This window comes from Dendropsophus ebraccatus, chromosome 3 (genome assembly GCF_027789765.1).
Source record: "Dendropsophus ebraccatus isolate aDenEbr1 chromosome 3, aDenEbr1.pat, whole genome shotgun sequence".
Classification (NCBI taxonomy): Eukaryota; Metazoa; Chordata; class Amphibia; order Anura; family Hylidae; genus Dendropsophus; species Dendropsophus ebraccatus.
The window spans coordinates 97,024,328-97,051,960 of record NC_091456.1 but is presented as its reverse complement, the minus strand read 5'-3'; the positions used below and the strand labels follow the sequence as shown (position 1 = coordinate 97,051,960).

At 44.5% G+C, this 27,633-nt stretch overlaps 2 protein-coding genes across 10 annotated transcripts in view; one reads left to right on the top strand and one right to left on the bottom strand.

Moving 5' to 3' along the window:
* Positions 1–9,236, bottom strand: part of MYO9B (myosin IXB) — a 165,447-nt gene extending 156,211 nt beyond the window's left edge. For 3 of the 9 annotated variants that reach the window (XM_069962289.1, XM_069962287.1, XM_069962292.1), the window contains exon 1: positions 8,819–9,233. The gene's annotated coding sequence lies outside the window, so the exon portion shown is untranslated. Of the gene's footprint in view, positions 1–8,818 lie in introns of all 9 variants that reach the window. The other 6 variants (XM_069962283.1, XM_069962286.1, XM_069962291.1 and 3 more) reach the window with 5 other exon arrangements.
* The window catches only part of HAUS8 (HAUS augmin like complex subunit 8), a 38,833-nt gene continuing 19,964 nt past the window's right edge, over positions 8,765–27,633 (top strand). Inside the window, exons 1-3 of the mRNA XM_069962293.1 lie at positions 8,765–9,405; positions 16,137–16,213; positions 24,304–24,359. Coding sequence (XP_069818394.1) covers positions 9,392–9,405; positions 16,137–16,213; positions 24,304–24,359 — 147 coding nt within the window. The 5' untranslated portion in view covers positions 8,765–9,391. The remainder of the gene's footprint in view (positions 9,406–16,136; positions 16,214–24,303; positions 24,360–27,633) is intronic.

Below are 27,633 nucleotides of genomic sequence, written 5' to 3'. Positions count from 1 at the left end.
ATGCTACTGCTCAAATAGTCGGTCGCCCGCCGCGCACCACTATTCCACAAAATGATGCGCGGTGGGTGACCGAGGTTCTTAGGTTTGGGCCTGAATAAACAATCAGCCGATGACACGATCATCAGCTGATCGTTTTCTCTATTCCACCAAGCGATAAACGGCCGAATCGGGACGATTATCGCTCCGTGGAATAAGCCCCTTAGCCCAACACAATTCTTTGCACTTAGCCTGCCTTTAGCTCCACGGGCCCCAATTTGGGACTATCCTAGTCGGCTTGCAGCCCTCAGCTTGCACTCCCCACCGAAGTACAGTATCCTGTTTGTGTCTAAAGACCAAGTACCCATTTGGGTGACATGCACATAGCCGAAGGGGCTTAAAGGACCTCATCAGCGCCTTTGTGCATTTGTTTGACTTGTTTGTACAGTATTAGGCTATGTTCACACGACTTTTGGCGCGGTGGAACAATGCCTTACTTTCAATGGGATCCTGGCCGGAGCGTATACACATCGTATGCGGAATCCCTTACGGGGCCGCAAATAACTGACATGTCCGTTTTCAGCGGCCGCAATTCTTCCACGTGTCCACATGGATGGAGGATACAAATGAGGACTTGCACGTAAACCGCATCGGGGTGCTCCTCACAAATAAAACGTGGTACATATAACTGGAGAAAGTAGAAAGCTGAAGGCACTCACCAGTCTTGTTGCAGTATTCCTTTAATGTTGCATGGATAAAATTTTACATTGATACATATTCAGGGACATCAGACGCCACATCTTACATGTTCAACACACACGACGGCCATTTCGCGCATGCGTGCGAAATGGCCGTCATGTGTGTGTTGAACCGCAACAGACCGGTGAGTGCCCTCAGCTTTCTACTTTCTCCAGTTATATGTACCACGTTTTATTTGTGAGGAGCACCCCGATGCGGTTTACGTGCAAGTCCTCATTTGTATCCTCCATCCATGTGGACACGTGGAAGTAGTGCCAGTGATCTTTTCTAAGAATAGGATTATATATTTGCAGTGCAATTTTCATCCCGCTGTGAGTATGTAAATGCGCCCCACCCTTAACCTGCAGCGGCCCAGTGAATCCTTTACCAGTCCGTGCGCTTGCTTGCTTCTGTTGCTCCTGGCATCCTAAAATTCTGCAAGTGATCGCTGATCAGCACTCATTTGCAGTGCCTTCAGAAGGCACAAGTAATCGAAAGGTCAGGCCGCACAAACAATCACTGACACAAAACCATGGAGTAATACACAGCTGTAATAAGTAAAAATATACCATTAGGGTACAAACCCACTTGACGTATTTGCTGCGTGAATCAGTCTTAAAAATAAGCAGGCAAAACGCAGGTTGGCTTTATACAATTGTTCTGCGTTAAAATAGGCAATTGCGTATTTTTGAAGCGTGAAGCTTGTTGTTAGCAAAGCATCAGTTGTTAACAACCTGTGCGAAAAACGCATGTAGCTTCACGCTTCAAAAATACGCAATTGCGTATTTTAACGCAAAACAATTGTATAAAGCCAACCTGCGTTTTGCCTGCTTATTTTTAAGACTGATTCACGCAGCAAATACGTCAAGTGGGTTTGTACCCTTACATAAAGTTACACAGTGCAATTCTAGATGTCCATTTTTACTTTACACTTTTCTTCTAGTTAGGGTCCCAACCTAGTTTTAAAAGCTACACTAACCTGCCTTCAGATGTCTGAAAAAGAAACCTGAAATATAGCTGCACATTGTGCATTTTACATCTTCTTGGGGCAGATTTATCACACTTATAGCCCTACAGTAAAATTCCCTGTTGTCTATAACCACCAAACACGGCTCAGCTTTCATTTCTCATACAGCTGTGGTGAAATGAAAGCTGAGCTGTGATTGGTTGCTATTAAGGTGGATTCTTTTCCCCTTTCAATGCACCAAAGGCAAGACTAGCTGGAAGGGAGGCCTGTGCTAAGTAACAACATGTCCTTGATATCTCATTCAGGAAATGTTCTCTTGTTTGCAGAAATTCCTTATCTTGTGTGCAGAAGTGTCTGTTACAGGACTAACATATCCAGGAACATGTATTTACTTGGTTTCCAATTGAAGTAGACTCATGATGAGTTGCATATTCCACTGCTGAACTATGTAAAAAAAAAAAAAAAAATCTCCAAAAATCTGCCTTGTGTGAGAAACCAAAAAAGGGCCAAACTTTAAAGTGTCACTGTCATTAAAAAAAATGTTTGCAGAAATCAATAGTACAGGTGATTTTAAGAAACTATGTAATTGGGATTATTAGCCGAAAAATGCATTTTTATCATGAAAAAGCATTTTGAAGCTGTCCCCCCTGTTTTCATTGTTCTCTATGGAGAAGGGAAAGATGAGGCACTGAAACAGGAAAACAGAGAGTTAAAGGGGTTGGCCCCTTTATAGTAAAATAGGTCAGTACAAAGTATCAGTAAGTGTACTCACAGTGTATACAGCTCCCTGTGTACCTCATAGAGCTAAAAATCAGACTCCCCTTCACCAGGCTGGGCTGCCCTGCTCTGTTTTATTTCATTCCATAAAATGGCCGACATGGAGGAGCATGTGACCATGCCCTGTCCACTGTGTCCTCCATAGACATATACAGGCCATGTAAGCAATCTTATGGACCAAAACACCACAGAGCAGGGCAGCACAGCCTGGAGGAGGGGAGTCTGGTTTTAGCTCTATGAGGTACACAGGGAGATGCTGTCAGTAAGTAATGTGAGTACACTTACTAATACTGTACACTGAGCAATTTTACTATAAAGTGGCCAACCCCTTTAATTTACAGCTACATCACCAGGCTCTCTCCTCTGATGTCAGCACTGACCTCTGAATAGGAGCTTTCAGCTGCTCGCTGTGGTGTAACCCTTTGCTCTCTGCTGCCGACTAATACCCCTCCTCCCCCTCCCCTCTCCATAGCACAGACAGGATCCAACTGTGCTGGGGACAGTCTTTTTAAATGCAGATAATGGCATATTTGCCTAATAAACCCAATTACAAAGTTTCTTAAAATTGCCTGGACTTTTGATTTCTGCAAAAAAAAAAAATTAACTACAGTGACTCTAAGAAAAGCATTTAGTTCTTTGTGGCAAGTAAAAATTTACCTCTAAAAGGAGCAGAAAAACTATTAGAAGGGCCACTAAAAGCATTGTCAGCATGGCATTAGTATGCGCAGAAAAGTGACAGAAGTTTTGTGAGGCCCACTCCACACCTTTAGTATTCAGGTACTGATGCACAGATTCAACAGCCAAATTTTCATCAAACTTGCTAATAGTGCGTTTACACAGACAGATTTATCTGATTTTTAAAGCCAAAGCCAGGAACAGACTATATACAAAGAACAGTTTATAAAGGAAGGACTGAGATTTCTCCTCTTCTCAAATCCATTCCTGGCTTTGGCTTCAAAAATCTGTCAGATAAATCTCTGTGTAAACACACCATAACATTTCACACTTATGGAGGTACTGTAACCCCCTTTGCATTTTCCAAAAAGAAAAAGGTTGTGAGTCTCCCTAAAGAATGTAAGAACCATATTCCTAAGAAATGGATAGCTCATGAGCGGACTGTCAGATGAAGATAAAGGAAAAGGTTTGTTTTGTGTAGCTATGTGTATGGCATTGTAGTATTTTCAAATTCAAAAAAGGTTTTATTGAAATAAACATGAAATGCCATAATCGATACATAAAATAAAACCAGGCCGCAAGAGGCTCAAAATAAAGTTTTACAGAGAATAGACGTACAATAAAGTGATAAATAATACGGCCAAGTGTTGCACAAAATTTAAAAACAACAGGAGGATGTTCAGAAGATTACTTCCTTGAGACTAGTTCTGGTCACCATGCTGTGCCCATCTTATTGTATGGTGATGGAAGGCAATACTAGGTCAGGAAGAAGCAGATGAATGGATCTTATGGTGTGTTCACACAGAGATTTATCTGACAGATTTTTGAAGCAAAAGTCAGGAATGGATTTGAGAAGAGAAGAAATCTCAGTATTTCCTTTATGACCTGTTCCCTGTTTATAGTCTGTTCCTGGATTTAACAAAAATCTGTCAGATTAATATCTCTGCGTAAACACACCATCAAGGTCCTTTTACACACACAGATATCTGACCAATTTAGCTGGCAGATTTTTAACGCCAAAGCCAGGAACAAGCTATAAACAGGGAACAGGTCATAAAGGAAAACCTGGGATCTATCCTCTTCTCATTTCTATTCCTGGCTTTGGCTTAAAAAAAATCTGTCAAATAAATTGGTCAGATATCTGTGTATTTAAAAGGACCCTTAGACAGTTCTGGCTTGACCCTAAACAAGAAGAAGGCAGGAGCCAATCATTGTCTTAGACAGGACAGCGCCAGTGATTGGCTGAGCCTCTCAGTTCAGAGATCGCTTCAGAAGCTTCAGTGATGGCCTTGACAGGAGCCTTGACAGGTAAGTATAATCCTCATTACTTTCTTTGCACTGTCATTAGTTGTCTGTCATGCAATACTATTACACAAAATGATACATGGTCAGCAGACAATTTGTTAAAATGTTGAAAGAAAGCGATCAGCTGACGATTGGTTCCTCGGCTGATTGTTGTCTGCTTAGGCACAAAAAGCCAGAGGTCACAAATTCTCCTCAGAATGATTTGCATATACAGTGGTACCTTGGTTTAAGAGCTCCCTGTACTGGGTGGGAGCGCGGGTGGAGGTGGGGCATGGTCTGCATAGTGGGGTCTACAGCACTGTCCTCTGACCCAGGAAGTCTCCCTCACCTTCCAAATCATAGCAGATCCACTTCAGGCTGGGGCTTACATCAGGGGACAGGACTGTGGAGGTAATCTCTGCATAGCTGTAACCCCTCTCTCCCCAGACAGAGAGGGCTGCTATACTGTGCCCACATCTGCCCTACTCATTCCTTCATGCAGTCTCTGCCCACCCGTGTGTTTCCCATCCTCTCCAATACTGTATAGTAACTTATAATATCACATTCTGCTGTTTCTGAATGTTTGTTTCATCTGTTTTACATGTTATTCAGAATAATAAATCATTATTTTGGGGGGGTGTAACCAATTGTCTGCATTTCTATGATTTATGGGAAAATTTGCTTTGGTTTAAGAGTGGATTTGGATTACAAACACGGACCCGGAACAAATTATGCTCGTAATCCAAGGCACCACTGTATGTCTTCTAGGATAACTTGGCTGCTAGATTATTCAAAAAGTGAAACCAAATGAGCCAACAGAGGCTATTAATTTTCTCTTCCCATACCCTCCTCAAATGGATTTTCTCATCTGGGGTAGTTATGATCTATTCCAAGTATGCACAAGATGGGGTATGACTAAGATTGCCAAAACCCCTGCAGAATAGAGCTGCAGGGAACAGCTCCATTCATTCTCTATGGAGCCATTAAAAACTGCATTCAGCTCTCTTCTGCAGCTCTATAGAGAATGAATGGAGCTGCGGCAAGCAACCTGGTGGAAATACCCCTTCAAAATGGGTCATCCATAAAAAGCATTACTACTTTCTCACAAAAAAACTATTTACTTCAATAAAACTAAGCTGCACAACTGCACCCAAACTGGGGACAAAGGTGGTGTAGTTATCTAAAAAAAAGCAGGAAGCTGGAGACCTCTAATGGTACATTTACAGAGAGATTTATCTGACAGATCTTTGAAGACAAAGCCAGGAACAGACTATAAACAGAGAACAGGACATTTAAGACTGAGATTTCTCCTTTTTTCAAATCCAATCCTGGCTTTTGCTTAAAAAAATCTATCAGATAAATCTCTCTGTGTTAACGCACCCTAAGACCCCAAACCACCACTACTTTCAAAGCAGAGCCCTGAAGGAGAGAGTCACCAGCCTGGCCATTGCTGATAATACAGAGAGGTGGTCGGGAACTCAGACAATCAGCTGTAAACATGACAGTTTAGAATGTCCATCAAGTAGACATAGCTAAAAATGCACAGTAATGCACAGCACAAAGAGCAAATTACAAAGTTTCTTAACGTTTAAAACATAAAAAGAAATTCCCGGCACTCGCCAATTCTTCTGCAAGGTGATTTATTTACAAGTGTAAATACAGACAGATATCAAGGACGCGTTTCGGCGTATAGCCTTTCTCAACAAGGCTATACGCCGAAACGCGTCCTTGATGTCTGTCTGTATTTACACTTGTAAATAAATCACCTTGCAGAAGAATTGGCGAATGCCGGGAATTTCTTTTTATGTGCTATATCTTGGCCCAGGCACCACCAGCTATCGGAGTTAGCCTTGAGTTAAAGGGAATTTGCCAGCACCTAGGCTGGTCCTGAGGTGCTGACATTGTAGTGAAGGTGCATGTCCCTTATTGTGTGTGGTACCTTTCTTGTAGCCATCGGTGCAGTAGATTTTTCACATTCTTGCCCGTAACTTTGCATCCAAGTGTCGAAGAGGAGAAGTGGTGAGGTATTTGTGCCAAACTTTGGCACGCCTCACCACCACATCCTCCTCCCTGTTTTCTGCCTGGTCCTCCCTGCTTGATTGCGGCCAAGCCTCCTGCTTCATGGTGACGTTGCTGGCAGGGGCCGCGCACCGACTTGCCAGTTTGCGCATGCACCCTGGATCTGTCGGGTCCTGCATGCTCCTGCATCTAGAATCGCGCATGCACTGTAGGGCGGAGGAGTGGCACGTAGGCACGCTGATGGCCTAAAGCCAGTGCCCAAAGTTGTGGCGCTCATCCGCACTATGGCGCAGGATTGGGGACGCAGGAGCGCTCAGGACCCAACAGATCCAAATATACGTCATCTGTCATTAAGGGGTTCCTGTGGAGCCACCGGGAATAGCCAAGCACAGCATTTGGCTCTTTCCGGGGGCTCCATAAGAATTAATAGAGCCACTGGTCACGTGCCATAACTGCGGCTGTATTAACAAAGGAGGCAGTCATTTTTTAACATTTACACCTGGAAATAAGTGTAAACCAGGCAAAAATTTACACCTGCTCCAGAAACAGGTGTACATTTTCAGACAATTCCTGTGTAGGTCCCGCCAAATTCACTAAGATACATGTGCCTCTTAGTGACTCTGGTGTGGTAATGGAGGACGGGGCCTAATTTAAGATCAGTGTACTCGCACGTCGGTCTTAAAAAAATGTCCCCCAGAAAGTATAGCAGAAAGATGTAAAACATTTAATTTTAACAAAACTGGTGCAAAAAGTAACTGTAAATATAAAGTAAGGACTTATATGTATAGTTCCTACGTGATCCACTCTGGTCTGGCTCAAGAAACTGAACTAAAAATGTGCATCCAGGCAAAAATCTTGTTTGTTTTTTAGGTGAAAATCGACACTATTTGTGGGTCACCATGGGGTTTTGGCTATTTAAACATGCTCACTTCAAACACAGTATTTTTATCCAAAATCAGAAGCAGAACTTACTGAGAAAAACCATAATGGAAAGCTTAGCACTTTAGGCTAGGTTCACACCATGTTTATGCTGTCTGTCACAAGTATCTTTCGGCATCCCTCTGTCTAAGAATAAGATGGCAACACATCTGGCATCTGCTTCTCATGGGATACTGATAGGTACTTGGGATGGACAGCATACACACATGATTCTAGCCTTATTCTAGGTTTTCAGCCCAACTGTAGGTTTTGGCAAACAGTTTTGTATTTCAGTACAGCATTACCTTATTTTCTTAGGATAGATATATGTTTATCCCAGGCATGTTTACATTTAGTTACTGTAGATTTACCTACCACATCAGCTGGAAATTTCTTCCAAGCATCTACTACTCTTTCAGTAAAATAATATTGTCTCACATTGCTCCTGATCTCCCCCCCCAACTAACCTCAGGATGTGTCCCCTAGTTCTTGCGTTCGGTTCCTTACCACAAGCCATTGCATGATGCCCAGTGATATGCCCAGCTCTCAAAGCCTAAGGGCCCTATTCCACTGGACGATTATCATTCAGATTATCGTTAAATCGTTCGAATCTAAACGATAATCGTTCGGTTGAAATGCAGTTAACAATTAACGACCGAACGAGAAATCGTTGATCACTTTATAAGACCTGGACCTATTTTTATCGTTGCTCGTTCGCAAAATGTTCGCATTGAATAAGACATCGTTCGGTCGTTCGCAATAGATACGAACGCAATAGCGAAGAAATAGCGAGGAAAAACTATCGCAATTTCGATCATAAGTAACGATTATCGTTCCATGGAAATGAGTGAACATTTTCAGGTCTTTCGCAATAGCGGTCGTTTGAGATCGTTAAGCGTTAACGATTATGCAAACAATAATCGTTTGGTGGAATACGGCCCTTAGAGGATCCCCCTCATTGATTAATGTACTGGAGCAGGCCCCCAATGAAGCCATCCAACACATGACTGTATGGAATCTGGACCCTCTTGGGGTTCCATCGGTTGTGGAGGGCATTCTAGTGATACAAAGCAGGCGCAGTCTGACATCTAGACCACCAATAGATGACGTCAGTGTGTAGTCTGGAGCCTGATGACAGACAAATGACTGAGGGAAATGGCCGGCAACTCCTCATAGCCCTGCAGGCTACCACCACCACAGCACTCATATAAAGTATGGGACTGCCAATATATCAGCTGCCAAGGTGGGGCTTCTATATACCTATGGCATGGGGCCAGCCCCTGTAGCACAGGAAGTTGACAGCAATGAGCCCAGTGTTAGTAGGTGCGCCTCCCTATAGCTCCGACCCATCTGGCCTCATGCAGTGGATGCTGCTGCTGCCCATTACCCCTAGCCAGCAGATGGGAGCCAGCTCTAGGACGCCAGGGCTCCACAATGGAGCGAGCCATGCCAGGCGGCACTCACCTCACACTCCTGCCGGAGCTCGCTCTCCCAGGGGCCATGTACTAGGAGAGGTGCCAGTCACACCTTAGAGGGTTAACAGCAGAGCCTGGACACTTTCACTGCCTCCCATTGAGCGTGTGCCAGTGTCTAGGGAGTCCCTCTCACCTACACAGTCTCTTCTTCCTACATTCCTTCTCCTCCTCCACGACTGCTTTTCTGGAACTTTTCCGTCCCGCGGCCGCTTTCAGAGACTTTTCTTCACAAAACTTTTCTTTCTTCTAGTCTTTCTGCAGAAGGAAGCTCCGCTCACTCTCTGCTCTCCCTCTCCCTCCTTGCAGTACTTCCTCCCCGTGACGTCACGGCTGTAACTTTACTCCAGCCCTGCCCACACAGACGTCCCAAGCCTCCACTCCTCCATGGTCATAGAGAAAACGCGACGAGCGCCGCTCTTACCATAGAGAACACAGGCAAGACCAACGGTCCTCCGAGAAAAAAGAAAACAAATGTAGATAGTCTCTGAATAACGCATCTCTTTGACAAGACCACGCATGCGCACTGAGCTCAGTTTGACTATTTGGCGGGAGAGTCAAAGAAATGGCAGAATCTGGGTGAGTGTTATTATTTATGTTGAAGCTCTATTAATTTCAGGGCTTGGTGCGTGTAAGAAGGAGGTTATGTGTGTGTGTAGCTGAGGAGCTGCTGTGACCAGGGTATCTCCTTTTGGGGAGGGCGGGGTGTATTAGGTTGAAGGAGATATCCAAGATTAAAAAAACATGGCCGCTTACTTCCAGAAACAGCATGACTCTTGTCTCTAGTTCAGGTGTGGTTTGCAATTCAGATATATTCACTTCAATAGAAATGAGTTGCGAAACCCCACCGAAACTGAAGAGTCCTGTTGTTTCTGGAAGGAAAGTGGCCATGTTTTTTTGACCCTGGATAACCTCGTTAAGGGTAGCTTCACACGTACCGACTCGCAGCGTTAATAACGCTGCGAGTCGGCTAGGGCCTGGCAGATCACTTTCACTACATACACACAGCGGTCTGAATGACCGCTGCGTGTATGTATTCTGCTGGCCGCTTAAACCCACAAAACACAGCAATCGCTAAGCTCAGGGAGACCAGCGACAAAAAATCAGATGGAGTACTCACTGAAGAGTCTCCACTGATGCATTGCCCCCTACAAATTTAAATATGCAAAAGAAGGGTCTGTGGAGCCTCAGTTACGAGTCTCAAAACACGGGAATAGCCAGATATCCCTCCAGGAGAGAAAAGCCTATTGCTAAGGTGTGCCTCCCAGTGAGGAGATCACCAAACCACCATGATATGTAGTCCCTTAAGTCCCACTCGGTTGCGAGTATTGGAACATAAATAGGGAAATACCAGGGTGGCCCCTTTTACGTCAAAGTCTAACTCTGTGGCGAGTATTGCGACATGACAAGGGTTTATCAAGGCAGGCAGGCATCCATCCACAGACGATCGTTTCGGGGTAGTTGCCCCTCGTCAGTGTGGAGTAGGATTCTGGCTAACGGGCAATGAGCCCCCTCAGCTGCCGCCCGACTCCGGCTCTGGCTCTGTATACATTACTTCTCCTCGCTGCACGGGTCCCGGCGTACTGCTCTCCCGCCCGGCCAATCAGTGTGTTGCCCTGCCGCAGCCACTGATTGGCCGGGTGGGAGAGCATTACGCCGGGCCCCCGTGCAGCGAGGATAGGTAATGTATATGGAGCGGGAGCCGGGCGGCAGCTGAAGGGGTTAAGTGGCCGGCAGAATTACATACACGCAGCGGTCGTTCAGACCGCTGTGTGTATGTAGTGAAAGTGATCTGCCAGGACCTAGCCGACTCGGTACGTGTGAAGCTACCCTAAATGTAATAAGGGGGCATGAATTTATTTAGCGGTCAGGTAAATTGTGTGAGTTTGGGGATGCTACAGAAGTGAGGGGCCACAGACGTGTTAGTAGCAAACTCTCAGCAAGAGAAGTCGCCATAATGGTCTGGGCCAGATATAAAAGAGAAAGACTCCAGTCTGAGTCTCTCGTAACTCACAGAATTATGGAGTCACTATTTGCTCTCTTGCCATGTCTGTCTTAGGAAATAACGTTATTGCCTATTTAACACTTTTGTGGTGTCTCACGGTAGAGCCACACTACGTTTTTGCAGTCCGTTTAAAGTGACTGTACCATCAGGCCAAGGCTAAAGCACTGGAGGCGGGCCGACCCACCCTTAGTGGGAGGAAACCCTTGCTCCTCTATGATAGGGTTCCATTGATTTTATTGGAGTCACGTCATGGAGGGGCTGGAGTTTCTTCCCACTAAGGGTGGGTCGGCCCGCCTCCAGTGCTTCAGTCTGGGCCTGGTGGTACAGTCACTTTAACATATCCGTTTCTGTGGAAAACCTGATGCAATTGTGTGCAGCAGTTTGGATCCTCTTTTTTTTTTTTTTTATTATTATTTTATTGTCATAAAAAGTTGTTGTTGTTTTTTTAGCATAAATGAAAACATAGTTGAACACGTTTTATGTATGTTTAACCCCTTAAGGACACATGCCGTACCAGTACGGCAGGTGTCCGCTACCAGGATTCAGAGAGGGGTTGTGCCGCAAACTCGCTCTGTATCCTGCCACTCCCAGCTGCTATGAGTAACCTGGGTCCGTGGCTTATTAGACATTTAAATGCGGCTGTCAAAATTGACAGCTGCATTTAAATGCCGTTAAAAAACATCATTTGTAGTTCAGTGGCAGTGATCAGGCTTCCCCTGATGCGATTGGGGAAGCCCGATCACCATTACCTCTCTGGTGGGACTCAGTGCGCTGATCCCGGCTTGCAGATCAATTACTATGGGCTTCAGCAGCCCTTAGAATTGATCTGCAGAAAAATGGATTCCATGTAGTATAAATATACAGTTAAAGTGACAGTACCACCAGGCCCAGGCTGAAGCACTGGAGGCGGGCCGACCCACCCCCAGTAGGAAGAAACCCCAGCCCCTCCATGACGTGACTCCATTAGAATCAATGGAACCCTATCATGGGGGGGGGGTACTCCCACTAAGGGTGGGTCAGCACAACCCCAGTGCTTTAGCCTGGGCCTGGTGGTACAGTCACTCTAAGTTCACAATGTTGTCCCCTAGTGGGGCTAAAAGTTAATGTATTTACATAAAAAAAAGTCTCTTAACCTGTTAAGGACGCATGACGTACCGGTACGTCATGCGTCCTTAAGAGGTGTTCAGAGCGGGGCCGCGCAGCGACCCCGCTCTGAACCGCCGCGGTGCCGCGTGTAGCCCGGGGCCGCGGCTATTACAGTAATCAGATGCAGCTGTCAAAGATGACAGCTGCATCAGATTACCGGATGCTGCACTTCCCTGGTGTCTAGTGCGGTGGATCGCTCCTCCAGGATGTTGTCCCGGAGAAGCGATCCACACATCTTTACCGGCCGGGTGTCGTCTCCAAAATGGCGCTGATCCCGACTCGGCACTCGGATGCTTTCGGCTGCAGCAGCCGAAAGCATCCGAGTGCCGATCTCATTGATCTTTGCTGTATAAGTATACAGCAAAGATCTAAATGAGAGATCAGTATACTTATACTAGAAGTCCCCCAGGACTGTTGTTATTAGTAAAAAGCCCCCTCCCCTAATAAAAGTCAGAATAACCCCCCTTTTCCCATGTTTTAAATAAAAATAAATAAAACATTTTAGTTTGCCCGAACTATTAATTAATCACATTCCTGATCTTGCACGGTAAATGGCGTAAGCGCAAAAACATCCCAAAGTGCAAAATTGCACATTTTTGGTCGCATCAAATCTAGAAAAAATGTAATAAAAAGTGATCAAAAAGTCGCATATGCGCAATCAAGGTACCGATAGAAAGTAAACATCATGGCGCAAAAACTGACACCTCACACAGCCCCATAGAGCAAAGGATAAAAGCTCTATAAGCCTGGGAATAGAGCAATTTTAAGGAAACTATATTTGTTAACAATGGTTTGAATTTTTTACAAGCCATCAGATAAAAGAAAAGTTATATATGTAATATATTGTTGTAATCGTAACAACTTGAGGAACATGCATAACAAGTCAGTTTTACCCCAGGGCGAATGGTGTACAAACAAATACCCCCCCAACTAAAAGAAATGTGTTTTTTTGTTCAATTTTACCACACTTTGAATTTTTTCCTGGTTTCGCAGTGTACTTTATGCAAAAATTCAGCCTGTCATTGCAAAGTACAATTAGTGACGCAAAAAATAAGGGCTCATTTGGGTTTCTAGGTAGAAAAATGCAAGTGCTATGGCCTTTTAAACACAAGAAGGAAAAAACGAAAACGCAAAAACGAAAAGTGGCCCTGTCCTTTAGAGGTTAATAATATAAAGCCCCTTCCCATATTTAAAAGTTTGAAGAACGAAGAACTCTTACTAGACCTGAGGATAATGCAATTCTCCAAGGAAGGGGGGGCGCAGGTGATGAGTAGATGGATGCAGGGTGACGTGCATAACCTTGCTAGTATACAAGTATCGCATCATTCGCCACTTTACTTAATAGTATAATTTATTGTCCATATCATAAAAAATATATACAGGGTGCATTGCGTTTCGGCCTCCTATTACATGGGGGCCTTTCTCAAGCAATTTTTTTTTTTTTGGTGGAGCATTCTCCGTAGATCTACACCAATTATACTGCACAAGGAAGTGCCCTTCTCCCTCCCGTCCCTTTCTTCTTATTCTCATATTAAAAGTTTGAATCGCCCCCCTTTTCCCATTTTATAAATAAAAAAAAAAAAAAACATGAAACTATTTGGTATCGCCTTGTGTGTAATCGCTTAAACTATTAAACTATCACATTCTTGATCTTGCACGGTAAACAGCGTAAGCGCCAAAAATTGTGTATTTTTGGTCACATCAGATTCAGAAAAAATGTAATAAAAAGTGATCAAAAAATTGCATATACGCAAGCAAGGTACCAATAGAAATTACAAATCATGGCACAAATTAGACCTCACACAGCCTCATGGACCAACAAATAAAAGCGTTATAAGGCTGGGGAGGTGCTTTGGGACGGAGCGGGTGTTTGTGCAGGCAAACACCCACCCTGTGTTTGTTCCGGCAGAGTAGCATAACTTATGAGACTGTCATCCCTCTCTTCAGTGGGTAGGGTTATAATCGCTAACCCTGCCCATTGAAGAGATGGAGGACACGTGATCCCTGACACAGAGGGTTGGGACAAGGAGCAGGGAGTAGTGTCGGACTGGACTGAGTTTTGATGATTTTATGCGACCAGAGGGAGTGAGTGTACCCAGAAAACAGTAAAACTGTGCAGAATCCATAATAAATGTATATTGGAAAGATGGAAGGCTATGGGTGGGCAATCTATTAAAGCAAAAATGATTTAGGGGGGAATACCCCTTTCAGATTTACAAAAGCAATGCTGAGGATGAAGATAAGAAGAGAATTACCTTCATTCTCAGCATCTCCAGCCATATGGCATATGGGAACTAGAGATGCACGATGCACCGAAAAATCAATTCTACTATCAATTTTCGGGGCATATTTTCGGTTCGATACCAGGATTTCCTGGTATTCAATACTTTATATCGGCTTATCATAAAGTATACAGCAGGAGACATGGAGGGCAGCGAGCCAAGTGCCTGTCATGTCTTCTGCGTGTCCCCTGTACTGTCTTTCTCCTCAGCCCTCCCTCCCTCTCTCTGTTTCAGCGGCGCCAACTTCAACTAGCCAGCACACAGCGATCACTTGTGCCGGCTATGTAACTGTACAGATGCCGCTGTCACACTGACAGCGGCATTTAACCCTCTCCTAGCCCCCTCCATATGCAGCAGGGTCGGCTACTGTGTGTAGCAGACCCCGGCTGCAGCCCACGATTCCGCTGGCTGAAGTCATTTATCCCTTGAGGTGGCTGTGAAGTGTCTGATCGCCCCCCCCCCCCCTCAGCCAGATTCTACTAGCACAGCCTTGATTTTACTGATGCTATGCAGTGCTATAGCAATAATATATAGCCTTGCATAGCTCAGGGACTTAAAAAGGTCAGAGCAGGGTCGGCGGCTGCAGAGGGAAGAGAAAGGCGCTGCGGTCCAGAAGAGGAGATGAGAGAACAAGGCTGGAGGGGGGGAGACCGGAGGAGAAGTGTGTCTATGTATGTATGTGTGTGTGTGGGGGGGGGGGGAGAACAGTCGGCCTGGCTCTCACTGGGAAGGGGAGGGGGGCTGTAGCTGCCCAGATCCAGGTCACCCTGCTGGAAGAAGTAGTGAACCTACAATCTCCATCACCCCCCTCATAGCTGAAGTGTGTTACATGACTACTACCCCCATCATCCCCTCATAGCTGAAGTGTGTTGCATGACTACTACCCCCATCATCCCTCTGATAGCTGGTGTGTGTTACATGACTACAGTGCCCATTATCCCCCTGATTGCTGGTGTGTTACATGACTACTACAACACCATCATCCCGCCGATTGCTGGTGTGTTACATGACTACAACCACCACCATCCCCCTGATAGCTGGTGTGTGTTACATGACTACTACCCCATCATCCCCCTTGATTGCTGATGTGTGTTACATGACTACAGTCCCCATCATCCCCCTGATAGCTGGTGTGTGTTTTACATGACTACAGTCCCCATCATCCCTCAGCTGGTGTGTTACATGACTACAACCCCCATCATCTCCCTGATAGCTGGTGTGTGTTGCATGACTACAACCCCCATCATCTCCTTGATACCTGGTGTGTGTTACATGACTACAGTCCCTATCATACCCTGATAACTGAAGTGTTATTGTCCATACTACCTGTCACCTTCCTGATCACGCGGGGTAAACAGAGCAAGCGCAGAAACCACCAAATTCAGTACCACATAAAAACATGGTACATTTATTTTAAATAATGAGGATTTTATTTGTAAAGTAATAAGATGAAAGGAACATAAACTGGTTCGTACTGACCTAACAGTCGGGGGGGGGGTCATTTCTATTCTAGTGTTTTTTGTTTTGTTTTTAAATATGATTTAGGAAGTATCGAATTGGCATCGAGCATTGAAAAAAAGAAGTTGGTATTGAACTCAAAATTCTGGTATCGTAACATCACTAATGGGAACATAACAGAAAGTTAGAAAGTTTTGTATGTTTATTAGCTTGCATAATAATGGCAATACAAATTGAGTGGGTCGATACAATTAATTTTTCTTGAAAGATTTCAACAGACAGTTTTATATAGCTTGCATGTTTTTATAACCTCTTTGCACAGGACTAATGCACCTTTTATGCCTGTTCTTAGCCTGTTTTTGTTAACTTTTTTTTAGTTAGAATAAATATGAATGTATTTTTTTGTAATTGTATTGCAGGCCAAATTCATTGGAAAATGGGTCACAAAACAGCTCAGGGGGTAGTAGTGGTGATGCGGCTATGAAAAAAATCAAAGGTCAGTGTATTTCTTAATGTTTTACTTTGAGTTGAAAACAGAAGAAGATTTAAACCTACAAGATTTACCTAACCTGCTATTTTTTTTTCTAGTATACTTGTAAGTGGGTTATGTTTTAAGTGTCACTGTTTTGTTTGTTTTTTTCTTTTTTTCTGGATATTAATGCTTTCGGCCAGCGGTTCTTTGGCTGGGCCCGGGTTATTTTCCCCTTGCCTTTGGTCCCTACCCCTTACTGGCGAACCTTGTCCCGCACTTCCTCTAAATAATATATGTGCTGAGACTTGAAAAGTAAGTTTAGCTAATTATCTGTCAGTGGGTGGAGGGGGTTGAGTGGATGGGGGGGCTGGTAGTGCGGTCCCTGTGTTCCTCCCTCCCTCTCCGCTTAAAGTAAAGGGAAAGGAGTAAGAATAAGAAAGGAAGGAATAAGAAAACGGAAAGAAGGGAGTGTCATAGTGGTTGTATTACTACTCTGATATGATTGTTATGATGTTTTGCTCTGTTCGCCAACCTAAGAGTGGGTTATAGACCTACTAAGGGAGAGGCAGAGGAGATATATTGATAGGGTGGCAGCTTAGGGCAGGCACCAGGTCGGTGTGGATGAGCAGTGAAAGATGATGTTCAGAATATAGGGTGGAGGAGGCAGTCTGGGGGTAGCCGCATATACATAAGTAAGTTTTGTGAGGTTTTTCTTGTTTTTTGTTTTTTTCTTTGTGGTTTTGTTTGTTGTAGGCTCTATATTCCCTTTTTTTATAGTGGGGTAAGTGCTGAAGAGTAGGGGTAGATAGAAGATTGGTGGTGAGGCCGTTAGGGGTGGGAGGGTACGTTGGGCAAAATACTCATATATGTAAATAATGTGTGAGAGGGTATTATACTATTGGTGGAAAGTGTATTCTTATTTCTTTTGTTTTTATAAGTGAACTTGTAATAAAGTGTAAATCAATAAAAAGAAAGGAAAAAAAAGTGTCACTGTTATAATTTTCAAAATGTAAATCAACAGTAGATGTGATATAAAGCAAGTTTGCAATTTACATTCATTATTTTTTTTTTTGTTGTTCTCATGGAAAACGCAGCACTTCCTGTTTTCTGACACTTTTTTTCTCAAAGAGTCAGAAAACTGTAAGTCCTATGTATCCCAGGCCATCTGAGCGCTCACAGAGAGAAGGCAGTCATGTGACTGATGGACACATTGAGCTGTGACTCTCTGTACGGGCTGGAATTCCTGGGTTTAGTCTTTTTTTTCTTAATCAGCACAAGTCTAAAAAGCTGTCTTCAGGAGACTAGACCTGGATTTCTAGTAAGTTCAGCTTTGTTTTTTTAGCATAACTACAAAAAAAAAGAACATTCAGTAATCCCCCGACATACGATGACCTCAGGATGTGATGGATTCGCGATGGCCTCTCACAGAGCATTGTACCTTGAATCCAGCATATGATGCCTCGGGGCAGCTGTTACGTCACTCCTTCCCGCTGGGACTGCTCTGCACAGCTGCTATCTGCAGGGATAACTGACATCTGACACTGTTCAGCAGCTGCAGACTTTCAGAAACAGGCAAGGGGCACAGGTAACAGTGACTGTACAGTACGTACATACGACATCCCAGCAGCAGCAGTAGTACAGATGCAGGATTACTATCTGTTAGTGTGTGCTGCTGTTGGGATGTCTGTCTCCTTCTCCCTCCCTGTCACGCTGAGGACACTTACTCCTGTCTCTCTGCTTAATCCTTTGTGTACCTGGGAGGATCAAACAGACTGTAAGGAGGGGGATGTCCAGGCTCTTGCTCCCTACATGCAGTGTCCCAGAACATGCAGACTACTACTCCTATTATGCTCATTTCTATTGCTATGTCAATGCCTGTTCTGGTAAGTGTTTGCACTGCAACTGCTGCTAGTATTCCCCTGTTATTCTCTGGTTATGTGTATTCTCATGCATATTCTTATATATTCCTGTGTATTATTACATTGTACAGTGGTATGCAAGGCTGCTGATCACGTGACCATGCCAGTGCCCTGTAACCATGGTTCCTCCAATGGCCGACTAGCTCTGGCCAGGGGCAACCATGTGACCTCCCACTTCCTCCTAACAAGTGAGTCTTCCCCCTGCTTCCAAGCAAGAGGGTGTGTGTCGTCTCTCTCCTGCCTCAGAGGAGTTGGACATGTCGCAGGTCCCACTTCACCACTAGAAGTGTGGATCAGGTGCTCTGCTGTATTTCAAGTCTTCAGCTGTGTCTGCCTGCTCAAGTGTCCGGAGTTCCTTCTCTCATCTGGGTGTCATTCCGTTATCTCTCATCATCGTTTCAAGTATTCACAGCAAGTATTATTCTCAAGCTAATCCACCCAGCAACGCTATTTTCTCTCATACTCCTACTCCCATCATCCGGCACGTGTTCTCCCAGCCTATGCAGCATCACTCCTGCCTTGTTTGTCAAAGCCTGTTATATACCCGAGTGCAAACACAGTACACATATCCACTCGGGGAGTGTGTTAAGCTGCACCCCATCAATTATATCATAGAATTCACAGGAGGGGGTGCACAAACAATATATAAAACCTAACGTTTAATAAATACAAGTAAAAATTATACCCCACGTAAACGGACCAATATACAACACGAAACACGCAAAAGTGTAAATCTGCAGTCACTGTTCTTAATGGTATATACCTAGAGCCATAAACTATTATCTCGGTGTACTGCTTCAGTTATGGTCATAGGTTAATGATAACACCAGGGTAGAAGGATACACTCGGGACAGGGACCTTCTAACCCTATTATGCCCTAACCGAGTGGTATGAATAAACTACCCCTACTCGCACAGGGGGGAGCTGGGCACTCGCCCTTAAAAGGGCGACCCCTACCCTGGTCTACCCCTTGGTGAATCAACACCCTGTTATGCCCTAAAAGCAGTAACGCTGGTCCCTTACCCTCCGACGCGTTTCTTCCAGATAGCCGGATTTCTCAAGGAGGCAAGGTACAATACAGGGAATAGTTATAGTTGGGGCTTAACTGTTGGAATAAAACAAACTGGCGACATGAACAAACTGGCGACACCATGTCTAAAACGGGGTACACTCACCGGCTGCTGCAGTGGCAAGCAAAGGCCGTGATACACTCCGTGCAAGTGTGCACGCTGAGTGTGTGTCTTGGAGCAGTGGCTACAGACGTCTGCATCTGTCTGGATCATGATCTTAACCCAAACTCAAGGTTTACACGGGGGGGGGGGGGGGTTTGTGGACAGTTCACAAAAAACAAGCAAAATTTAATTGTTCATTAAGCCCCATAGGAGCTGTGGTCTTCATCCTGAAGATCCATTCACATTCCTTTTTAAGGATCAGCTTATCCCATTCCCCATCTCTCACTGGGGGCCGCACCAATTCCAGGCCCACAAAAGACAGTCCTGTCATCCTGCCCATGTGACATACATTAATATGACGGGCTATGGGTTTGTCTGTCTTGTTGATCACAACCCTAAGATGTTCCCCTATCCTTCTATGAAATTCTCTCATCGTTTTACCGATGTATTCCATACCACACTCGCATGTGGCTTTATAAATCACCCCACGAGATCTACAGTTAATGAAATTTCTAATTTCATACTCCTGTCCTGTGATATTACTCTTAAACACTCGTGTGCGTTCCACATGTTGGCATGCAATACATCCACTGCATCGATAGCACCCTGGTTTTTGACGGGTTAGCCATGTCTCTCCTATACTGGGGGGTGTAAAGTGACTCTTGACCAAACGGTCCCTCAGGCTCCGTCCCCTCCTGTATGTTACTTGGGGGGTTGTCCCTATTTTGTCCCTGAGGTCCAGGTCGAGCCTCAATATATCCCAGTGTTTTTGCAGTATCTGTCTCACCTGTGTGGCTCCTGAATCATATGTGCCTATAATACGGGTTACGTTGTCACCAACGTGTCTAGGTCGCGGTGTCAATAGTCCGGCTCTATCTCTATTTTTAGCTTCCCTAAATGCAGGTCTCAACACCCTATCGGGGTACCCACGAGCACGGAAACGTCTCCTAAGGTCATCAGATTGTACTTTAAACTCATGTTCTGTAGAGCAGTTGTGCCTCATGCGCAAAAATTGGCCTTTGGGTATGCCCGTCAGAAGAGATCTTGGGTGGCTGCTTTGCCATGCCAGTAGGGAATTGGTCGCTGTAGGCTTCCGATGCACAGTAGTGCTGATGTTACCTGTTGCATCCCGCCTAATTAATACGGCGCTCAGGACTGCATGCAGCTGGACATATCTGATTTCTAGTGGGTCTTATCTCTATGTGGATGATGTGATTCCTGATATGTCACTTCTATCTATAGCCTGTCTAACTCTGTTTATCCATTTAGTTTGGATTTAGTTCCGTGGAGGGCTGGTGCTCCCGAAAAGACCAGCGCTGTGCGCGGGAACCATGCGGCGGTTTAAAAAAAGGACCGTGCCACTGGCATATCCGCACTAACGCTGAAAGTCCGGCGAAAATTTTTGTTGCCCCCAAAAATGTATACAAATCACCAATATACACTTATTACAGGAAATGCTTATAAAGTCCTTTTTTCCCCTGCACTTACTACTGCATCAAGGCTTCACTTCCTGGATAAAATGGTGATGTCACGGCCCAACTCAGAGCTGTGCGGGCTGTGGCTGCTGGAGAGGATGATGGCAGAGAGATGCTCAGTGTCCTCCAGTGCCCTGTGTCCCTCAGTGTCCCCCTGCCATCATCCTCTCCAGCAGCCACAGCCCGCACAGCTCTGGGAGTCGGGTTGGGACATCACCATTTTATCCAGGAAGTGAAGCCTTGATGCCGTAGTAAGTGCAGAGAAAAAAACACTTTATAAACATTTCCCATAATATGTATATTGGTGATTTGTATAACTTTTGGAGGGCAATACAATACTTTAATAAAAATTTTCACTGGACTTAAAGGGGTTGTGCGGCGCTCAGAAATTATTCACAGACTAACACACATTACAAAGTTATACAACTTTGTAATGTATGTTAAGTCTGTGAATGGCCCCCTTCCCCGTGTCCCACCACCCCCACCCGTGTACCCAGAAGTGTGGTGCGCTATACATATCTGTCACGTGCCGACACCCGTCTCCGATCTTCAGTGAGTGACGTCTTCTTCTAGTGGACGGCGAACAGCTCCGATTGTCCCGAATGCCGGCCGTCCTCTGCAGCGTCATCCGATGCTCAGCCGCGATTGGCTGAGCATAACTGTGCTCAGCCAAGCGCGGCTGAGCAGCTGATAACGTGGCCGCGTCATCAGCCGCTCAACCGCGATTGGCTGAGCATAACTGTGCTCAGCCAATCGCGGCTGAGCACAGTTGTGACGTGGCGGAGGGGGGACGGGTCCGAAGATGACGTTTGGCACAAGATGGCGGACAGCCCTCGACACGGATCAGGTAATGTATAATGCACCACACTTCCGGGTACACGGGTGGGGGTGGTGGGACACGGGGAACGGGGCGATTCACAGACATAACATACAATACAAAGTTCTATAACTTTGTAATGTGTGTTATTCTGTGAATAATTTCTGAGCGCCGCACTACCCCTTTAATTGAAAAAGCTGCTTATATACCATATTACAATACTGAAGAAATTCCACATGCCACTGGTTTTTGCTGTGGTAGATTTCTGAAGTTTTCCTTTTTAGAAACCGTGTACAACAATGTCCTAGGAGTCGGGTCTCATAGTGTTGCTTTAATGTGAAAATAATTTTATTGTGCTTTTTAAAGTATCTTACAAGTAAAGATGACTTTTGTTACATTTCTTACTATAAATGATAGTGTGATATCGAGCAGACATCGACTGCATTAGGAACTTGTGCATGAAAAGTGCACAAAGGTTAAGTCAAATCTGTTATGTTTGGTAAAAAATTACAAAGTGCAGTCAGAAATCAAGAGAACACAAAGCTTTATAAGGTACTTTTTGCTACTTGTTTATCAGGAAGTGTTCAGTTATACAATAGACAAAGAAAACCCTTGGTTATAATTGTGTTGGTAATATTTCTGTAAAAGGACATTACAAACACCAGGATGTTAGACCTTCAGTAGATGATGTGTTTCTGCCTCCTTGTGGTACGCTTTGTGCGCTGCAAGGGAAATAATAGTCTAGGCTTTTTTGTCTAGATACATTTGCATTTCACCACGACAGCTCCACCGAAGAGACTGCATTTTGACTGCATTAGATCAGGAACACAGAGAAAAAGCCCTTCTCAAAGATAACCCTCAGTGGTTTCCTTTTCCTATGTAAGTTTACAGGTGTATTACATGTGTATCCTGTGATGGTCAACAGTTTTATCCTGGCACGTCTGTGTGCAACTTACGGTTCAGGGCCATCTAGTGGTTGGTGCACGTTCTGAAGGGACGTACCAGAAGGATGTAATTTTGGAAACACTAAATTTAATTTTGCACACTATCATTCACTATCTATCACTACGGCGCTAGAGCAGCAGGATCTTGGCTGTAATACACAGCTGGAATCCTGCTACAACTGCAGTTAACCCTTCACACATACCCAGTCGAGAACCAATGGGAGCGGCTGCTCACTGTGCAGAAGGACCTTACCAGTAGGAAATGTGTGCGGTCATTTGTGGACATGGGGCTGAGACTTCCCACATTGGCTGTCACTGGGCTATCAGCACCCAGTGCATCTTGGGACCATGGTGGGTAAGACTGGTGCCCGGGGCTTGAAGTTCACGTGTTGTGATTGCTGCCTGTGTGACTCCTATGCAGGAGCCTGGGTGTGCAGCTTCCCAGGGATTGTAAAGGTGGTGGTATGATAGGGCCAGAAGAAGTATAGCTTGTACCATAACACCAATCTATGGGATTGCCAATGTCATGCATCCAAATTTTCCAGTTTTATTAAAGCACATGTTTTGTATCGCCCAAGTGTAGGTAGTGACTGCACAGCGCGTCAGTATCGGCGCTATTTACAACAAAATGTGAAAAACTATTGCAAAATTGCTCCCATTGTTTTTATTTTACACTTGCCCCCTCCTTAAAAGCCGATCATTGGCTGATTTTTGTCTTTCAACATGTAATAAAATTATTGGCCGCCTTCCACGCATCATGTATAGAAAATTATTAAAATTAATATTATCTTTCTGGTTTCTTATCCCAGCTGCGCTGGCACATCAGAAACTGTCTGTGCAGTGACAAGCCACTCAGCCAATCATTGGTTGTGGCGCTGTCCTGTCTCGGCCAGTGATTGGGGGCCATCGCTTCAGAAATGGCTCCAGGCTTGCCAGCGGCAGCTGCGATAAGTGTGGAGGAACAGGCAGGACACTGGAGAGCGGTTAAAGGGGTAGTGCCGCGCTAAGAAATTATTCACAGAATAACACACATTACAAAGTTATACAACTTTGTAATGTATGTTATGTCTGTGAATCACCCCCTTTCCCGTGTTCCCCGCCCCCCGCCCGTGTACTTGGAAGTGTGGTGCATTATACATACCTCTCACGTGCCGTCCCCCATCTCCGATCTTCTGTCAATGACGTCATCTTCGGCCAGCCGAACAGCTCCGACTGTCCCTAGTGCCGGTCGCCCTCTGCAGCGTCATCAGCTGCTCAGCTGCGATTGGCTAAGCGTAACTGTGCTCAGCCGCGGTTGGCTGAGCCTAACTGTGCTCAGCCATTGGCGGCTGAGCATCTGGTGACGCTGCAGAGGCAGGCCGGCACTAGGGACAGTCGTAGCTTTTCGGCCGGCTGTCCGAAGATGACGTCCTGGCACAAGATGGCGGACGGGCGCGACACGGATCAGGTATGTATAATGCACCACACACTCCCGGGTACATGTGCAAGGGTGGTGGGACACTGGGAAGGGGGCGATTCACGAACATAACATACATTACAAAGTTGTATAACTTTGTAATGTGTGTTGTTCTGTAAATAATTGTTTACCACCGCACTACCCCTTTAAGTTAAACTTTATTATTTTCCAAATGTGTAGCAAGTATATGTCCCAGTCTGCAGCGGGTGGAAAAATTACAAAACAAAAAACAAAACTGGACTGCTACTTTAAGTGTGACTGATGGCCAGCTGACTTTTTTATTTTACTGTGTAATATATTGTTTCATAACCTAATAGCATTTTTTTGACAGGTGCAAAAGTGGTGAAATCTCGTTACATGCAGTATGAGAAGCCTAAAATCACAAAGGTAAACTTTTCTTATTAAAAGTTTAAATCACCCTCTTCCTCTTATAAATAAATGTAAATAAAATAAAATAAACATATTTGATATCACCACATGCAGAATCACTCAAACTATTAAATGATCACATTCTTGATCTCGCACAGTAAAGGCAGTTATGGTCACGTCTTGAGTACTGCTTTACTGAGGTGAAACTGTGCAACAAATTTTGGGTGCATATGTCCCTGTGTTCCTTGTAAAATTGAGTAATGTGAGTTAAATGTGCATATTACTAGAATAAAATTTAAATTTTAGTTTTTAGCACCTAATGGCAAAAATTTTCTTCAAACACCAGTGAGATCTAAATAATATTACACTCCTAAATGATTTCTAGGGGGGTTGTAGTTTATGAAAAAAAAATGGGGTCACCTGTCAGGCTTTTCTGCCAACGATATAACAGTTAATAGGGTTAAAAAAAACTAGAGTCTTTCAAGTTCAACCTACCGAACTCCTACTGTGTTGATCCAAAGGAAGGCAAAGAAAAACTGCCATTTGCCCCATCACGCGGGCTAATTCCTTTTAGACTTTAAAATGGCAATCAAAATAAATCTTTGGATCAATGTTCTATCACATGAAATCTTTGTGCCCATAACTTGTAATATTATACATTGCTCAAAAAAGGGGAACACTTAAACATCACAATATAACTCAAAGTACATCAAACTTTTGTGGGATCAAACTGTCCACTAGGAAGCAACACTGATTGACAATCAGTTTCAAATGGTGTTGTGCAAATGAAATAGACAACAGGTGGACACTAGATTTGCATTTCCAGGGAAATACATAAGGCTTTAAAAGAGCGCCCCTTTAACAGCAATTTCCCTTTTAAGAAAAACTTTAATCCTTAATTCCCCTTCCTTTAAGGGTGACTTTGATACAGTCCCTTGAGAAGAAGCTTTGGTGCCAACCCTTTGAGTGACCTATATACGGTTCCTTTAAGACCAGCTTATGTACTGTCCTTTTAAAAGCGACATAGGTACCACCCTTTGAAGAGCGACTTTAGTGCTGTCCCTATAACCCCTTAACGACTGCGGGCGTATATTTACGCCCTGCGGTCGGTAAGGCGTTCAGAGCGGGGCCGCGCTCTGAACCGCGGCGGTCCCGGGTGCCGCTTGTAGCCCGGGACTGCAGGTATTAGCGGGCACAGTCCGATCGCCGTGCCCGCTAATACAGTAATCGGATGCAGCTGTCAAAGTTGACAGCTGCATCCGATTACCGTTTGCAGCGTCATCCCTGGTGTCTAGTGGGGAGATCGCTCCTCCGGGACGTTGTCCCGGAGGAGCGATCTCCGTTTCTGAAGCCGGCCGGGGACCACTCCAAGATGGCGCCGTCCCCGGCTCGGCACTCGTTTACTTCCGGCTGCAGCAGCCGGAAGTAAACGAGTGCCTATCTCATGGATCTCTGCAGCATATCTATGCTGCAGAGATCTTTATGAGAGATCAAAGCACTTATACTAGAAGTCCCCCAGGGGGGCTTCTAGTACAAGTGTAAAAGTAAAAAAAAAAGTGTCATTATTAATAAAAAGCCCCCTCCCCTAATAAAAGTCTGAATCACCCCCCTTTTCCCAGGTTATTAATAAAAGTAAATAAATAAATAAACATGTGTGCTATCGCCGCGTGCGTAATCGCCCGAACTATAAATCACATTCCTGATCTCGTACGGTAAACTGCGTAAGGGCAAAAAAATCCCAAGGTGCAAAATTGCGCATTTTTGGTTGCATCAAATCCAGAAAAATGTTAATAAAAAGCGATCAAAAAGTCGTATATGCGCAATCAAGGTACCGATAGAAAGAACATGTCATGGCGCAAAAAATGACACCTGACACAGCCCCATAGACCAAAGGATAAAAGCGCTATAACCCTGGGAATGGAGCGATTTTAAGGAACGTATATTTGTAAACAATGGTTTTAATTTTTTACAGGCCATCAGATACAAGAAAAGTTATACATGTTATATATCGTTGTAATCGTAACGACTTGAGGAACATATATAACAAGTCAGTTTTACCCCAGGGCGAACGGCGTAAAAACACATATCCACTAAAAACACAAAATGTGTTTTTTTTTTTTCAATTTCACCACACATTGAATTTTTTCCTGCTTTTGCAGTGTACTTTATGCAAAAATTCAGCCTGTCATTGCAAAGTACAATTAGTGGCGCAAAAAATAAGGGCTCATGTGGGTTTCTAGGTGAAAAAATGCAACTGCTATGGCCTTTTATGCACAAGGAGGAAAAAACGAAAACGCAAAAATCAAAATTGCCCCGGTCCTTAAGGGGTTAAGAGTGACTTTGGCCACCACCCTTTAAGAACAACTTTAATACTGTCCCTTTAAAAGTGACTTTAGTACTGTTCCTTTAAGAGTGACTTTGGTACTGTCTTTTTAAAAGCTACTTTGGTACCGTGCTTTTTAAGAGCGAGTTATGTAATGTCCCTTTAAGATCGATTTTGGTACCCCACCCCCACCCCACCCTTTGAAAGTGACTTTGGTACTGTCCCTTTAATGAGCGAATGTGGCAATGTTGATACTGACACTTTAAGAGTGACTTTGTCACCATCACTTTAAGGGTTAATTTGACTTGCCTCTGCTACATCAACGACTCTCTCTTCTGCTACATCACTGACTCTCTCATCTGCTACATCACCGACTCATGCGTGCATCAGCTCCGCTACAACACCGACCCAGCTCTGCTGTGTCATGCGGGGATCAGCTCCGCTACAACACTGACTCACCGCTGTGCTGATCCTGTCTGTGCTGGTGGTGAAACCTTCTTTCCTCTAGGTGCCTTCTTGTCATGGTTACAGGCCTAGGTGAAAAAAAAATCATTAGAAAGATCTCTGTACTATCCATTCATATATTTGTACATTGTGATCTGCTTACCACTAAGACGTGCCCTGGGAAACATGAGTATGCAAAAGAAGAGCCTGTGGAGCCTTATTTAGTGGTTTCCTCACAGGAGCCACCCCTTCGCCGGTTTCTTCGCCGGTTTCTGGCTGGTCCTGTGTTTCCAGACTCTTAAATGAGGCTCCACAGGCTCTTCTTTTGCGCCACATTGAGGACAGAGGTTACTGTTACACTATTTCTCCTCCTACTTCTCTATATTACACAGCATATCTTAATATTACAATCCTGCTCATATACAGGCTTCCAGTAAGAGATCATCACAGATCTCCCCTCACACAAGGGACTCTTCCAGCTCAAAAACAAATTGACATATAATGACTGCCAACTTTCACCCGACC